Source organism: Macaca thibetana, chromosome X (assembly GCF_024542745.1).
Source record: "Macaca thibetana thibetana isolate TM-01 chromosome X, ASM2454274v1, whole genome shotgun sequence".
Lineage (NCBI taxonomy): Eukaryota > Metazoa > Chordata > Mammalia > Primates > Cercopithecidae > Macaca > Macaca thibetana.
Window position 1 is genome coordinate 21,178,164 of NC_065598.1, and position 17,401 is coordinate 21,195,564.

Sequence of the window (17,401 nt, forward strand, 5' to 3'; positions counted from 1 at the left end):
TTAAATCCTTTCTAGAGCAAAGGCACAGATTTATTACTTATGTGCATAAACGTACAACATTAAGAAAGGTGTAAAAACTCTTTACATCAGAATGAATTAACACATTGAATTCTCCAGGGACTCATGACATGAATATGTACATTAACACACACACACGTACACATACACACATTTACATACACAATACATGTATCTACTCATTCTACTGAAAAGTTTGGTTTTGCTTGGTACTTTTCTCAATTCAACAGTATTTTACTGCATTCTATATAGATTTGTTTTAAAAATCTACCCTGTTGATATAAGGTCCCTCCCTTATGTTATTATACAGTAGGAAATACCATCCCTTTCAATTTCCTGCCACAAGATGTTTCCATATAAATATAGCATGGTGTATTAATAGGGCTAAATCACCCTCTGATTTCAGCTGCATTAACATTCATGTCACAAGCTTCATAGCGCGAGGTCTGTTCATTTACAGATAGGCATAACCTTACTCCAGTGCCACAAATTCGTTAGGGCTGCTTCCAAGCTAGTTGCAGCATCAATTTCTTTTTGATAGTGGACTAACCAGGCAATTTGTTCAGGAAAAGTTTTCAGCAAGCCGAAATAAAATTCTGCCTGGATTTTATATTTATTTCCTTCATGTTGCCTAAGAACTATTTATATAGTTCTATTTTGGTAATAAGCAATACTTTTATTTTAGAAAATAAAAGAGTAAATGGTAATGTAAATGGCAGCAACACCTTGTGATGGGTTAAACAGATAAGAAAACTCACTGATTGTCAGTCTGGAGAATGTTTTTTGCTACTTTCTACATATTTCAAATACTGGGAATATAGTTTTCTACATTTGGACAAACCTAATCTAAACATTTACACACAGAAGCAGAAATAACAGGCTTTTGCCAGACTGGGGCTCATATTTTAGAATTCACATTACTTTTATAAGCTCATCACCCTTTTAAAAGGTATAATAGGAATTAATTTAAAAATTGTTCTTTTTATCTGTCTTGTTATAATTTAGTTTATTCTATGAATTTAAGATTTTAGTCTTATCACTTAACATAAAATTAAATTATTTTTCTTGTTTGACAGCATTTATTCATGGCACTGTTTAGGGTAACCAGAAACAATTAAGAAAAGGGAAGAAATTTAACTAATGAAGGGGAAAAACATTGCATTTACATTCATAGTCATGTTCTAGAAGACAAGCTTTGCTGACAAAAAGTTCATAGGTAATCAGTGAAACATTTCATAAAATAAACAAGATTCAATTTAACAAATAGCAAATGAACTATTTCTATCAAAATAGTTTTGGGGCTTAATTTACCTATTACAGTGTGTGAGTAATAGGTTTTAGGGAGCTCATAAATTATTAGAGATGTTTTTCTCTAGAATCCTATAGAAGAAAAAAATCAACTTGCCATCACCCTAAATTCCATTCTTAAACTCCGTATTTTATCAAATTATTTTACTTTCTCTCCTCAAGAAACATTGATGTATAATGAAATTTTGATATATTCATTTAGAATGAGTTCTAGGAATATGTCTTTTTACTCTTAAATGAGATCCGTAGAGTTTGAATACTGAGAATAATTCTTTTTATTAAGGTTTATTTAAAATTAATTACATGTTGTGTGAATTTCTTATAATACAAGTTTATATCATGCTAATTTGGTTCCTAAGGCTACAGTGCTCCTTATGATAGTTCTTAAACACATCTTTATTTTTAAGCAGTGCAAATTTTTACCAAGAATCAATTAGGTAAACTGGCAGAAGAAAACATTATACTTTAGTTAACATTACTACCATTATACCTACTGTCTTGAACACTAAAAACAATTTATGTGCTAAGGTAAACTGGCAGAAGAAAGCATTATACTTAAGTTAACATTATTACCATTATACCTACTGTCTTAAACGCTAAAAGCAATTTATATGCAAAGGTAAACTGGCAGAAGAAAGCTATATACTTAAGTTAACTTTACTAGCATTATACCTACTCTCTTGAACACTAAAAGCAATTTATGTATGACATGGTACGGTGAAAAATGGACTTGGGCAACAGTAAAATGTTTCATGGCCTATTTCAAATTCTGTCAGTTGTTAGCTGTGTAACATTGAGGTAAGTCGTTTAGCCTTTCTGAGACTCACCATTTTGTTTTCAGCAAAATAAGAATAATTACAAATTGCCCTATAAATCTCAAAGAAAGTTTGGAAAGGTCAGGAGATATATTGTGTGGGAATAAATTATTAGTATTTTAAACCCTCGGCCATTTACTACCCTAACATGTTTCTACATCCTTCTCCTTGACTCTAACCTTTCTTTAGGGATGAAAAAGGAAACCTTCCTTGTGAAGACCTCAGAGGACATATGGTGGGCAAGCCAGTGCATAAGGGATCTGAATCACCAAATTCATTTCTGGATCAGGAATATCGAAAGAGATTTAATATTGTCGAAGAAGATACTGTCTTATATTGCTATGAATATGAAAAAGGAAGATCAAGTAGTCAAGGAAGACGAGAAAGCACCCCAACTTATGGTAAGAGTTCTCTTATGTTTATGTAAGAATATATTTCTGGCATAAGAATCTCAATTTCCTTTAATAAGTTTTCGGGTTGTGAAAGTTACTTAGGAGCTTTTGAATCTTTATAATTGATCTGTCTCTCTCATGTGCTTCTAAGTGGAATTTCTACATGATATGAGACATGATATTAAACATTATTCAAGATTTTCAAAAGATAAGAAAGAACAGTAGGTAACATTTTAGTTCATAATGATTTATAAAAATCTTTTTAGCATCACATGTACTTCTTGTGTGTTAGATGTTGCCAGTTTGGAAAAATTCAACTGTTTTTTTTTTTTTTTTCTTTTCTGTTTTTTAAATGAATACTTACTGTTAACATGACTTATTTAAAATAAAATTATCTCCATTTCCTCAGGGATTTTAAGAAATATAATTTTCTAGGGAAATTCTCACCTCAGTTTTTGTATTTTTTAAAGAATCTGTAAAATTTATTTGACATTAGAGTGGAAGTGGATTTTAAATAGAATGGATTGAACATACTGTATTTAAGGCAAAAATGGACCTAGAGTTATGATGGGCACAGGATTGTTTTAATCTTTGATTCTTGACCAAAAAAGTAACCCAGTCACAAATACTTAAAATTGTTATAGTATATCTGAAAGATTTGCAGATACAGTTGCTTAAAGTAGTAAAGCTTGTGGTTCTTTTGCAAGAATGAATGGATTCAGTTGAAAGTCTCTGCTCCTCCCTTTCCACTTTTCAAATTAATCATTTTTAGTGAGGAGCTTATACTTTGAGGAAGGACAGCATCCTTGCTAATTAGTTCAAACTTGATCAATGGGAGCTGAGCAGAAGCAAAGTTGTTTTTAGCTCTTCCTTTCTATTCCTACCCCTCACTTGTCTGTCATGGCCATATACCTCCCTCTTTTGGTCTCAAAAGAGCAGTCATCACATGTCTTCATATACATGTCTTATTTCCTTTCAGCAATTTGGTAATAAGTATGAAAGAAAAATTTTCCCCAAAATGATCCTAAATAGTAGAAGCCATACTTATCTTACTTTGTGTTATTCTCTGTACATGTGCTTTTTAATCATAAGAATAAATAATACATTTTAACATAAACTTCTCAACTATACTACTCTAGTGGCAATTAAACTGCTAAGTATTGAAGATATTTGAACCTTTACTTTTCTCCTCTACTATATTGTAAACCTATAATATAGAGTATAGAGGCCTGTAATCTTTGCTATCCCTACCTTTGCCCCATGAAATAATATGAAATTTTTATTCTTATTCATTCATTCCACACATACTAATTGACTGCCTATTACTGGATAGGCAGTAATGTATATCAACTCTTCTTTGTTTGTGTCCCAGTATTATCTGGCTATTTTCTACTTATGTTGAAGTAAGTAATTAGTGTTTAAGAGAAATTATAGTCACCAAATGAAAGTGATTGATTACTGATGACTTTATTTTAAAAAATGTTTACTAAGTTCTTACTTGAATGGCTATAAATTGGTTGTCCCTTCGGACTACAGTTTAAAGCACCTAATGCCATCATGTGCCACAAATCTCCCCTGACTAAAATAGAATACTTTTTAAATATTAGAAAATTTAGATAGCCTATAAATACTTGATATCTTTTTGTAAACAACTTAGGAGAAAAGAAATATATACATACTTAAAAGAGAGAAGTAAGCAGAGTTATTTGTTTCCTTCAGTATTGTTTTCAACTTTTAAAAATTGACACATAATAATTGTACATATTTATGGGATACAGAGTGATATTTTGATACATGTATACAGTGGGTAATGATCGAATCAGGGTAATTAGCATATTCTTCACTTTAAACATTTATCACTTCTTTGTTCTGGGAACATTCGAAATCTTCTCTTCTAGCTATTAGAAATTATATAATAAATTATTGTTAACTATAGCCATCCTATAGCACTATAAAATACCAGAACTTACTTCTCTCATGTAGCTGTAATTTTATATCTATTAACCAGTCTCTTCAAAATCCCTCTCTCACTCAGCCCTCCCCTTCTCAGCCTCCAGTAACCACAGTTCTACTCTCTATGAGCTCAAAGTTTTTAGTTCCCACTTGTGAATGCAAACATGCAGTATTTATCTTTCTGGGCCTGACGTATTTTACTTAACATAATGTCTTCCAGGTTCATTCATGTTGCAGCAAATGACAAGATTTCATTCTTTTTTAGAGCTGAATAATCATATATATATATATATATATATATATATATAATGTTTTCTTTATCCATTAATCTGTTGATAGACATATAGGTTAATTTTCATATCTTAGCTACTGTGAATAATGCTGCAATAAACATGGGAGTACAGATATCTCTTTGACATACTGATTTCCTTTCCTTTGGACATATACCCAGTAATGTGAATGCTGAATCATATGGTAGTCCTGTTTTTGGTTTTTTAAAGACTCTCCATACTAATTACTATAATGATGGTACCAATTTACATTCTCATCAATATTGTATAAGAGCTCCTTTTTCTCCAAATCATTGCCAGCATTTCTTAATTTTTGTCTTTTTTATAATAACCATTCTAACTGGGGTGAGATGATATCTCTTTGTGGTTTTAGTTTGCATTTCCCTAATGATAAATGACATTAAGCATTTTTATATACCACTTGGTCATTTGTGTGTCTGCTTTCATGAAATGTCTATTCAGATCATTTGCCCATTTTTTAATAAAAATATTTCTTTTATTGCTGTTGAGTGGTTTGAGTTCCTTGCATATTCTGGATATCAGTTCCCTGTCAGATGAATTGTTTCCTTTGCTCTACATAAGATTTTTAGTTTGATATAATTCCATCTGTCTGTTTTTTTCTTTTGTTGCTTGTAAGCCTTAGCCATAAAAATATTTGCCTAGACCAATGTCCTGAAGTATTTCCCCTGTGTTTTCTTCTAGTAGTTTTATGGTTTGGGGTCTTATATTTAAGCGTTTAATCCATTTTGAGTTGATTTTGTACATGGTGAGAGATAGGGTTCTAGTTTCATTTTTCTGAGTATGGATATCCAGTTTTCCCAACCCTATTTATTGAAGAGGCTATCCTTTCCCCAGTGTGTATTCTTATTGCCTTTGTCAAAAATCACTTGACTTATTTCTGAATTCTCCATTCAAATAATTCTCCAATCAAATAATTGGGCTATATGTCTGTTTTTATACCAGTACAATGCTGATTTGGTTATTACAGCTTTGTAGTATAATTTGAAGTCAGTCAGTGTGATGCCTTCAGCTTTGTTCTTTTTGTTCACAAATGCTTTGGCTATTTGGGGTATTTTATGGTTCCATACAAATTTTGGACTTTTTTTTCTATTTTTGTGAAGCATGTCGTGGGTATTTTGACAGGGATTCCACTGAATCTGTAGGTTGCTTTGGGTAGTATAGTCATTTTGACAATATTAATTTTTCTTATCTATGAAAATGTGATGTCTTTCCATTTTTTGTGTTCTCTTCAGTTTCTTTCATCAGTGTTTTGTAGTTTTCATTGTAGAGATCTTTCACTTCCTTGGTTAACTTTCTTTCTTAGTATTTTTGTAGCTATTATAAAGGGGATTGCATTCTTGATTTTTTTCAGATAGTTTGTTATTGGCATGTAGAAACACTACTGATTTTTGTATGTTGATTTTGTATACCGCAACTTCTGAAGTTGTTAATCAGTTCTAAGAGTTTTGTTGTGGAGTCTTTAGGTTTTTCTATATATAAGAACATGTTGTCTGCAAACAGGAACAATTTGACTTTCTCGTTTTCAATTTGAATGCCCTTTATTTCTTTATCTTATCTAATTTCTCTGGCTAGCACTTCTAGTATGTTAAATAGGAGTTGTGAAAATGCTCATCCTTGTCTTGTTCCAGTTTTTTGGGAAAAAGCTTTCCACTTTTCTCCATTCAATATAATGTTAGCTGTGGGTTTGTCATATCTGGCCTCTATTGTGTTGAGGTGTATTGCTTTCTATACCTACTTTGTTGAGAGTTTTTATCATGAAGGGATGTTGAATTTTATTAAGTGGCTTTTTTTGTGTATCTATTGAGATGTTTATATGGTTTTTGTCTTCATTCTGTTCATGTATCACATTTATTGATTTGCATATGTTGAACCATCCTTGCAACTCTGGGATAAATCTCTTTTGATAATGGTATACAATGTTTTTCATGTATTGTTAGATTTCATTTTCTGAGAAGTTTTGCATCCATGTTCATGAGGGATATTTTTTGGTCTGTAGTTTCTTCTTTAGTTTTGTTCTTGTTGGATTTTAGTAGTACCGTACTGTTGGCCTCATAGAGTGAGTTTGGAAGAATTTCCTCCTGTACTATTTTTTCAGATAGTTTGAGAATAATTGGTATAAGTTATTCTTTAAAAGTTTGGTAGAATTCAGCAATGAAGCCAACGATGAAGTCATCTGGTCCCGGACTTTTCTGTGTTGGGATCATTTTTATTACTGATTCAATCTCATTACTAGATAGTGATCTGTTCAGTTTTTTTTTTATTTCTCCTTGAGTCAATCTTGATACATTATATGAGTCCAGGAATTTATCCATTTTCTCTAGGTTTTCTAATTTGTTGGCTTATAGTTGTTCAGAATAGTCTCTTATATTCCTTTCCATTATTGTGGTATCAGCTGCAAAGTTTCCTTTTTATGTCTGACTTTATTTGGGTAATCTCTGTTCTTAGTCTAGCCAATAGTTTGTTTACCCTTCAGAAAACCAACTTTTCATTTGTTTGTCTTCTGTAGGTTTTTTTTTTCTTTTTTTGTCCCTTTCATTTAGTTCTTCTCTGATCTTTATTATTTCTTTTCTTTCACTAATTTTGAGTTTATTTTTGCTTTTCCAATTTCTTTTTTTCCTAATTTTTTGAAGTGCAATGTTAGATTGTTTATTTGAAATCTTTCTGCTTTTTTGATGTAGGCATTTCTTGCTATAAACTTCTTTCTTAGTATTGCTTTTGCTGTATCCCATATGTTTTTGTATATTGTATTTCTGTTTTAATTTGCTTAAATAAATTTTTAAATTTCCTTTTTAATTTTTTCATTGACCCATTGGTTGTTCAGAAGCATATTGTTTAACTTCCATATAATTGTACAGTTTTTAAAGTTTCTCTCACTGTTGATTTCTAGTTTTATTTCATTATGATCTGAAAAGATACTTGATAGAATTTCAATTTTTGAAATTTGTTGAAACTTGTGGCCTAACATATGGTCTATCCTGGAGAATGTTATTTGTGCTGATGAAAAGAATGTATATTCTGCAGCTGTTAAATGAAATGTTCTGTAAATGTTTGTTAGGTCCATTTAGTCCATAGTGCAGTTTAAGTCTGACATTTCTGTTTTGATTATCTCTCTAGATGACCTATCTAATGCTGAGAGTTGGGTGTTAAGTCCATAGCTATTATTATATAGGGGTCTATCTCTCCCTTTAGCTCTAGTAAGGTTTGCTTTATATTTCTGGGTGCTCCTGTGTTGGGTACATATATATTTACATCTATTATATTCATTTGCTGAATTGATTCCTTTGTCATTATATAATGACCTTCTTTGTCTCTTTTTACATTTTTTGACTTAAAGTTTATTTTATCTAAGTATACCTACTGATGCTTGGTTTGGTTTTTGTTTACATGAAATACCTTTTTCTATCCTTTTACTGTCAGTCGGTGTGTGTCTACAGGTGAAGTCAGCTTCTTGTATGCAGTATAGAGATGGGTCTTGTTTTGTTTTGTTTCGTTTTGTTTTCTTTAATCCACTCACCCAGTCTTTATCTTTTGATTGGGGAATTTAAACCATTTACATTCAGGGTTGTTACTGATAGGGGAGGAATTACTCCTTCATTTAGGCAATTGTTTTGCTTATTCTTTGTTGCTTTCTTCCTCTCTTTTTGTTTTATCTTTGCAGTTTGGTGGTTTTCTGTAGTGATAAGGTTTGATTCATTTATCTTTCTCATTTGTGTTTCTATTCTACCAGTGACTTTATTATTTTGTGTGCTTCCATGATGGAATTATTGTCTTTTTGCTTATAGATGTAGGATTCCCTTAAGCATTTCTTTTAGGCCTGGTCTAGTGGTAATGAATTCCCTCAGTCTTTGCTTATCTGGGAAAGACTTTATTTCTCCTTCATTGCTGAATCATGGCTTTGCTGGATGTAGTAGTATTAGCCAACAATTTTTATCTTTCAGCACTTTGAGTATATCATCCCATTCTTTCTTGGTCTGTAAGGTTTCTGCTGAGAAATCCACTGTTATTCTGATGAAGGTTCTTTTTATGTGATCTGACACTTTTTTCTTATTGTTTTTAGAATTTTTTCTGTGTCTTTGACTTTTGACAGTTTGAATATAATGTGATTTGGAGAAGATTTTTTGGGGGTACTTTGAGCTTCCTGTATGTTTGTATGACTATATCGCTTGCAAAACTTGGGAATTTTTTAACTCTTATTTTGTTAAATAGTATATTAGTCAGGGTTCTCCAGAGGGACAGAACTAATAGGATATATGTATATATGAAAGAGAGTTTGTGAAGCAGAATTGACTCACACAATCACAAGGTGAACTCCCACAATAGGCTGTCTGCAAGCTGAGGAGTAAGGAAGACAGTAGTGGCTCAGTCCAGGTCCCAAAGCCTCAAAAGTGGAGAAGCCAACAGTGCCGCCTTCAGTCTGTGTCCGAAGGCTGAAGAACTTGGAGTCTGATTCAAGGGCAGGAAGCATCTAGCATGGGAGAAAGATGAAAGCCGAAAGACTTAGCAAGCCAGCTTATTCCACCTCCTTCTGCCTGGTTTTTCTAGCCACGCTGACAGCCAGTTGGATGGTGCCACCCACATTGAGGGTGGGTCTTCTTCTCCCAGTTCACTGACTCAAATATTAATCTCCTTTGGCAACACCCTAACCAACATACCTAGAAACAACACTTTGAATCCTTCAATCCAATCAAATTGACACTTAATATTAACTATTACAATAGGTTTTTTATGCTTTTGCCCATTTAATTTACTTCTGGAACACTTAAATTCAAATGTTTGGTCACTTTATGGTGTCCCATTTGTCATATAGGGTTTCTTTATTCTTTTTTGTTCTTTTTTCTTTCTTTTTTTTTCTGACTGGATTATTTCAAAAGACCTGTCTTTATATTCAGAAATTCCTCCTTCAGCTTGATCTAGTCTATTGTTGAAGTTCTCAGTTGTATGTTTTTATTTCATTCATTGAATTCTTCAGTTTTAAGATTTTTGTTTGGTTCTTTTGTATGATATCTATTTTTTATTGAATTTCTCATTCAGATCATGAATTGCTTTCCTTATTTTGTTGAATTGTCTGTATTCTCTTCTATCTGAGTTTCCTTTCTTAAGGATCATTATTTTGAATTGCTTTTCAGGCATTTCATACAGTTGTTTTTTTTTTTTTTTCCTTTGGGGTGTATTGCTAGAGTTGTGTTCCTTTGGAAGTGTCATATTTCCTTGCTTTTTCATGTTTCTTATGACCTTACATTGATATCTGTGCATCTGGTGAAGCAGTCACTTCTTCTAATTTTATGGGTTTGCTTTCATAGGGAAAGACATTTTTATGCATTTGCATTCTATAGTGTCAATTGGGTAGGGTGCTTTGTTTTGGTTCTGTGTGTGCACAGTAGTGTAGTCTCCATATGATTTATTTGACTATAGTCACTCTTATATTCTCCAAAGTTTTTTTTTTTAACTTTTGAACCTGAAACAAATATAACCTTAATGTAGATACTTGTAGATACTTTACTGGAGATTTCTCAGTATAACCTGAAGATTGTTTCAAGTAAATAGCAGTTTAATGCATTTACCTTTTTAAAATTAAATGTTAAATAATAAAACCTATATGTCAGGCACAGGACTGTGTGGCCAGAATTTTCCCAAAAATTTATTTGTTAAGTCATTCAACTAATACTTGTATACATAAAGTCAGCCAGCCACTGGGACACAGAAATGAATAAAACCATAAATCCTAATTACCCAAAGGGAAGAAACAAGTAAATAGATGCATCACAGTCACTTCAGGTAAGTTGGAAGGTGTGCACCAAGTGCTGTAGTAACCTAGGAAATAAAGCCTCATAGTTTGCCTTGGAAATCAAATAAGTACACATTACATTTATGCTGGGTTTTAAATGATGAATAGCCATTTCATCCAGGGTTTTTTAATGCTAGTCATCCCACCAAATACCTGGTACCTTCTCAAACCTGTGTCTGAGATCTGAAGGTTTGTCTAAATATCTCAGCCCCCTAACGACCCTAACAGAAATAAACTTCAAACCTTCATAAGCAATAATCAATGACAGCTTATTTATTTAACCTACAAAATAGTCCCATTACCTGGACTCCCAAGTACAACAATATTATCTTGTATTTGAAAATAATGATAACGAAAGTATGTAATCCTGCTGAAATATATTGTTTTAAAAAAACCTAAAGTACAAAAAACTACATACTTGACATTTTCTGGAAATAATGGTAATTTAACCTCTTAGCACTTGTGTGATACCTTAAAATGCACTGTGTAAGTCTTTTATCCTTAGAGTGTTCAATTTCTGTTCTTGGTCACAAAAACCCTTACCTCGAAGTATGTGAATTTAGCCACCATTTCTCTCCTATTAACTTCCCAAACTCAAAGAGAGTTTAGAGTTAAGATTATAAGAATATGGGTAGGATTTTGAGAAGCAAAAGAGATATGACACAGTTCTTCATATGTGCTTTCAGTTGAATGTGTATGTAGTTGCTATATTTTCCTTGTACATTCATATTCTAAATTTAGATATATAATAGAAAAATAGAGACATTCTGTTATTAAACACAGTGACAAACACAGATATAAAGAAAAATATTTGAAAATATCTTTTTTTTTCTTTTTCTTTTTCTTTTTTTTTTTTTTTTTTTTTTTTTTTTTTGAGATGGAGTCTCGCTGTGTCACCAGGCTGGAGTGCAGTGGCACGATCTCGGCTCACTGCAACCTCCACCTCCCGGGTTCAAGTGATTCTCCTGCCTCAGCCTCCCAAGTAGGTGGGACTACAGGCACACACCACCACGCCCAGCTAATTTTTGTATTTTTAGTAGAGACGCGGTTTCACCGTGTTGGCCAGGATGGTCTCGATCTCTTGACCTCATGATCTGCCCACCTCAGCCTCCCAAGGTGCTGGGATTACAGGCGTGAGCCACCACGCCCGGCCTGAAAATATCTTAATAGCGGCTTTTAAAGTATGTTGTTTAACCAAGGTTCTTATGTTATACCATGGACCCTCTAGTTGTTAAGAATGAGTAAAAAGAAGTACAGGTATTTACCCTAAACAATTAAACAAATACGATGTAGATTGACAGTAGATGGCCTTTCTAGAAAATAAGTAAATACAATAAGCCCTCATTTAACATCATCTACAGGTTCTTGGAAACTGGGACTTTAAGCAAAATGATGCACAGCTGATCCCAATGCCATTTCCTTCAATGTCATTTTCTTATAACAATGAGGAAGAAGATGGTTTTGTAATCTGTGGTTTCACTTTAAGTCCCAGTTTCCAAGAACCTAGAGACAACATTAAGTGAGGACTTACTGTAATACCTGTTGAGTGTTCAGGTATGCCAAACACAGTTCTAAGCATTTAAAAAGCATTAATCCATTTAATCCTCACAACAACCCTATGAGGTATGTACTAATAAAATATTTGTTTTACAGATGAGAAATCTAAAAAACTTAAAGGTTAAATAACTTACCCAACTAATAAGTGATAGAGCTAGGATTAAGTACTCATGAATATTTTTTTGACCTTTACCAGAGGTAATGCTAGCTAAATGTGATGAAAATACTTTTGTAATTGTAGGTAAATAATTTCCAAAAATTACATCCCTCATTCTAAATTCAAGAATTTGATTCCAGCAAGCAGAACTAAGTCTGATTTTATATGTTCTTGTGTATGTTGTTTTGGATTTACTAACACTGTAATGAGCATGTATTTACATAGATCATAGATATGAACCTGACAGGTCTTAGGAAAAGACTGCTAAACTGAGATGTAAAATGAACAACAATGTGTTATATCCTTTTTAAATCAGAGAGCATAAAATAGGTTTACTTTCCTAAACAGATAGACAAGAATAATTTCTGAAATATGGATACCAGTAGCAGAAGCAATCTAGATTAGTGGTTACTAGCATTGGCTGTAGCATCAGCCATACTTGGTAATTTTGTCTGCCATCTAATTATTCCAGTGTGACCTTGGGGATGTTACTCTGGGCCTCAGTTTTCTTATTAAATGAATATGATAATATCTGCCTTGTAGAGTTTTGTGAGAATTTAGTGATAAGACATTGTAAATTGCTTCAGTGCCCAGTATGTTGGGTGTTTGTTTTCATTATTGTCATTATTACATAGAAGCTTTAACATGAAAATAGAAACAGCGAAAAGTTGGCATTAAATAATTTTAACTATATAGGGTCTCATTGCTCAGGCTTCAAAGGCAAAGGCTCAAATTTGATGAGATCAGTTGCTTGGCAGCTTTTCAAAATGGTAATATTTCCCATCAGCTTTTCCGTCTTGCTGTACATGGACTCCTTGCCCTTGCTGTTTCATCATAACACATTTCTATGCATAGAAACATGCCAAAAGGTAGACACAGTTGGCTGAGTCCCTTTGTGGCCATGAATGGTCATATTTTATAAGAATAGGAGGAAAACATATCTTTTAACAATAATATCACCAAATAGTATTGGTTTGAAGGTAGGAATCCAGACCTTTTCTGATTTAGTGAAAATCCAGGACCTCACAAAAAGCACTGGAATGAATGTCCAGTAGATATTTTAGAAATTATCCTCATAAATGTTATTTGCACACATTGTGCATTGAGGAAAATTAATTTCTGTAACATTATACCTGAACATTTTCTACCCGAGTAGTTGGGACAAGAGAAAATCAAATGCCATGTCCTTTTTATCCACATAAATAGCAAATGGCTTGAATGACTTATAGCAGTATGATGAAGGGCCTATGGGCAATGACATCATAAACTGAGTTTTATCAATGTGAAGTTAGGATAGTGTCTGTAGGTCCCAGGGTCTCTCTGTCCTATGATTTTAAAATGTAAATAATCTTCCTTATCAGGTAAAAGTTCAGCTGTCATTAATCAGCTATTCTGGAGACAAAAGAAAATAGGATTCTACCCATGGGAAATTTTTGTGTTCAAGTAAAATGTACGATTTCCAAAGAAGAACTAACCATAGAAATAGAAATTAGTGATTCAAAAATGAAGAAATATGGGATGTGCACTATATTCATGGGAATTCTTATTCCTTTAGACTTATTTAATAAATTTCATAAAGACTACATGTTGGTTAGCCTCACAAAATAATTTTGAGCATCAAGCTGATGGTGGTAAGGAACCATGTAATTGATGGAAAAGCAGTTCAACAATATTTTGACATAGACTTGGAAAGTAGTATGTTTCTAATGTAAAACTTGGAGAAATCATCTAAGGAAGGCATTCTTCCTTAATTTGTACAGTTTTACTGATGGATATAGAAGAGCATGAATTATGAGGTCAAACAGACTTGAATTTGCTATCACAGCTTGGTTTTTAATAGCTAATTGACCTTGAGCTTGAGACTTAACTTCCCTGTATTTTTGTTTTCTTATCTGTAAAATGGAATAGTAATACTACTCATGGTGTTTTTTTTTTATGAGGATTACATTAGACAACATATGTCAAGTACTTAGTAGAGTTCTTTTTTTCTTTCTTTTTTTTTTTTTTTTTTTTTTTTTTTTTTGAGACCAAGTCTTACCCTGTTGCCCAGGCTGGAGTGCAATGGCACGATCTCGGCTCACTGCAACCTCTGCCTCTTGGATACAAACAGTTCTCTGCGTCAGCCTCCCGAGTAGCTGGGATTACAGGCATGCACCACCATGCCTGGCTAATTAGCAGAGTTCTTGCCTCATAGAAAGTACTCAAGAAATGATGCCTTAGATGGGATAATAAATGCTTGCTACTCATCAATAAAAATGTCCCAAAGATTTTTCAAGTCTTCTGTGGAAGGACTTACTTAGAAGAAGACAAAGTTAGTAAAGGACAAAGTGACTAGAAGTGTTTCCACATGTTTTGTCCCTCTACCAAGCCAATAACTGGCCATTTAAATTATAGCAGTTAAATGAAATATAAGTAGAGCTTTTTGGTTTCTTTTGGTTTGATTTTGCAAACCAAAACAGAAGGAAGATCTTTCAAATAGTTAATAACATTGCAAATTGCCCTTAACCAAATCCTCTTAAGCTCCAGTATAAAAATCATTAGCTCATATGCTGGATTAGAAGGGCCCAGTTATAACCTCTCCGCATCAGGAATCTGAAAACAGTTCAGCCCCCACATTGTTTTAAAGTTTTTGATTAGTTGCTTAAAAAATGGAAGAATAATATAATATATAAAATAAATAAAATGAAGAGCCTTAAAGAAATTAAACCTAGGAAGAAAAGATCATTCTGAAAGAATTCAAGGTACTAGGTAATGGATAAAACAGTAAGATTAAGAAAAAGAACTTTTGGTGGCTGGCAAGATGGCCAAATAGGAACAGCTCCAGTCTGCAGCTCCCAGTGAAATCAACACAGAAGGTGGGTAATTTCTGCATTTCCAACGGAGGTACCCGGCTCATCTCATTGGGACTGGTTAGACAGTGGGTGCAGCCCATGGAGAGTGAGCAGAAGCAGGGTGGGGCATCACCTCACCCTAGAAGTGAAAGGGGTCGGGGAACTCCCTCCCCTAGCCAAGGGAAGCCATGAGGGACTATGCCATGAGGAATGGTGCATTCCAGCCCAGATACTATGCTTTTCCCACAGTCTTTGCAACCCACAGACCAGGAGATTCCCTCAGGTGCCTACACCACCAGGGCCCTGGGTTTCAAGCACAAAACTGAGTGGCTATTTGGGCAGACACCAAGCTAGCCGCAGGAGTTTTTTCATACCCCGTTGACACCTGGAATGCCAGCGAGACAGAACTGTTCATTCCCCTGGAAAGGCAGCTGAAGCCAGGGAGCCAAGTAGTCTTGCTCAGCGGATCCCACCCCCATGGAGCCTAGCAAGCGAAGATCCACTGGCTTGAAATTCTCACTGCCAGCACGGCAGACTGAAGTGGACCTGGGATGCTCAACCATGGTGGGGGGAGGGGCATCCACCATTACTGAGGCTTTAGTAGGCAGTTTTCCCCTCACAGTGTAAACAAAGCCTCTGGGAAGTTCGAACTGGGTGGAGCCCACCACACCTCAGCAAAGCCACGGTAGCCAAACTGCCTAGATTCTTCTCTAGATTCTTCTAGATTCTTCCTCTCTGGGCAGGGCATCTCTGAAAGAAAGGCAGCAGCCCCAGTCAGGGGCTCATAGATAGAACTCCCATCTCCCTGGGACAGAGCACCTGGGGAAAGGGGCGGCTGTGGGTGCAGCTTCAGCAGACTTAAACATTCCTGCCTGCCAGCTCTAAAAAGAGCAGCAGATCTCCCAGCACAGCACTCAAGCTCAGCTAAGGGACAGAGTGTCTCCTTAAGTGGGTCCCTAAACCCGCGTGCTTCCTGACTGGGAGACACCTCCCAGCAGGGGTCGACAGACACCTCATACAGGAGAGCTCCGGCTGGCATCTGGCGGGTGCCCCTCTGGGATGAAGCTTCCAGAGGAAGGAACAGGCAGCAATCTTTGCTGTTCTGCAGCCTCTGCTGGTGATAGGCAGGCAAACAGGGTCTGGAGTGGACCTCCAGCAAACTCCAGCAGACCTGCACCAGAGGAGCCTAACTGTTAGAAGGAAAACTAACAAACAGAAAGGAATAGCATCAACATCAACAAAAAGGACATCCACACAAAAACCCCATCCAAAGGTCACCAACATCAAAGATCAAAGTAGATAAATCCATGAAGATGAGGAAAAACCAGCACAAAAAGGCTGAAAATTCCAAAAACCAGAATGCCTGTTTTCGTCCAAAGGATCACAGCTCCTTGCCAGAAAGGGAACAAAACTGGATGGAGAATGAGTTTGACAAACTGACAGAAGTAAGCTTCAGAAGATGGGTAATAACAAACTCCTGAGCTAAAAGAAGCATGTTCTTACCCAATGCAAGGAAGCTAAGAACCTTGAAAACAGGTTAGAGGAATTGCTAACTAGAATAACCAATTTAGAGAAGAACATAAATGACCTGATGGAGCTGAAAAACACAGCATGAGAACTTCGTGAAGCATACACAAGTGTCAATAGCCAAATCAATCAAGCAGAAGAAAGGATATCAGAGATTGAAGATCAACTTAATGAAATAAAGCATGAAGACAAGATTAGAGACAAAAGAATGAAAAAGAATGAACAAACCCTCCAAGAAATATGAGACTATGTGAAAAGACCAAACCTACATTGGGTCTTTTTTGGTGTACCTGAAAGTAACTGGGAGAATGGAACCAAGTTGAAAAACACTCTTCAGGATATTATCCAGGAGAACTTCCCCAACCTAGCAAGACAGGCCAACATTCAAATTCAGGAAATATAGAGAAAACCACAAAGATACTCCTCGAGAAGAGCAACCCCAGGACACATAATCATCAGATTTACCAAGTTTGAAATGAAGGAAAAAAAGGTTAGGGGCAGCCAGAGAGAAAGGTCAGGTTACCCACAAAGGGAAGTCAATCAGACTAACAGCAGATCTCTTGGCAGAAACCCTACAAGCCAGAAGAGAGTGGGGGCCAACATTCAACATTCTAAAAGAAAAGAATTTTCAACCCAGAATTTCATATCCAGCCAAACTAAGGAGAAATAAAATCCTTTACAGACAAGCAAATGCTGAGAGATTTTGTCACCACCAGGCCTGCCTTACAAGAGCTCCTGGAAGGAAAC

General features: G+C 34.9%; 2 protein-coding genes across 9 annotated transcripts in view; both read left to right on the forward strand.

The window, feature by feature from the left end:
• The window catches only part of SMS (spermine synthase), an 863,947-nt gene that overhangs the window by 385,648 nt on the left and 460,898 nt on the right, over nucleotides 1-17,401 (forward strand). The gene's annotated exons all lie outside the window — the stretch shown is intronic.
• Nucleotides 1-17,401, forward strand: part of CNKSR2 (connector enhancer of kinase suppressor of Ras 2) — a 287,770-nt gene that overhangs the window by 164,420 nt on the left and 105,949 nt on the right. For all 8 annotated transcript variants that reach the window (XM_050775072.1, XM_050775073.1, XM_050775074.1 and 5 more), the window contains one exon: nucleotides 2,331-2,542. In XM_050775072.1, coding sequence (XP_050631029.1) covers nucleotides 2,331-2,542 — 212 coding nt within the window. The remainder of the gene's footprint in view (nucleotides 1-2,330; nucleotides 2,543-17,401) is intronic.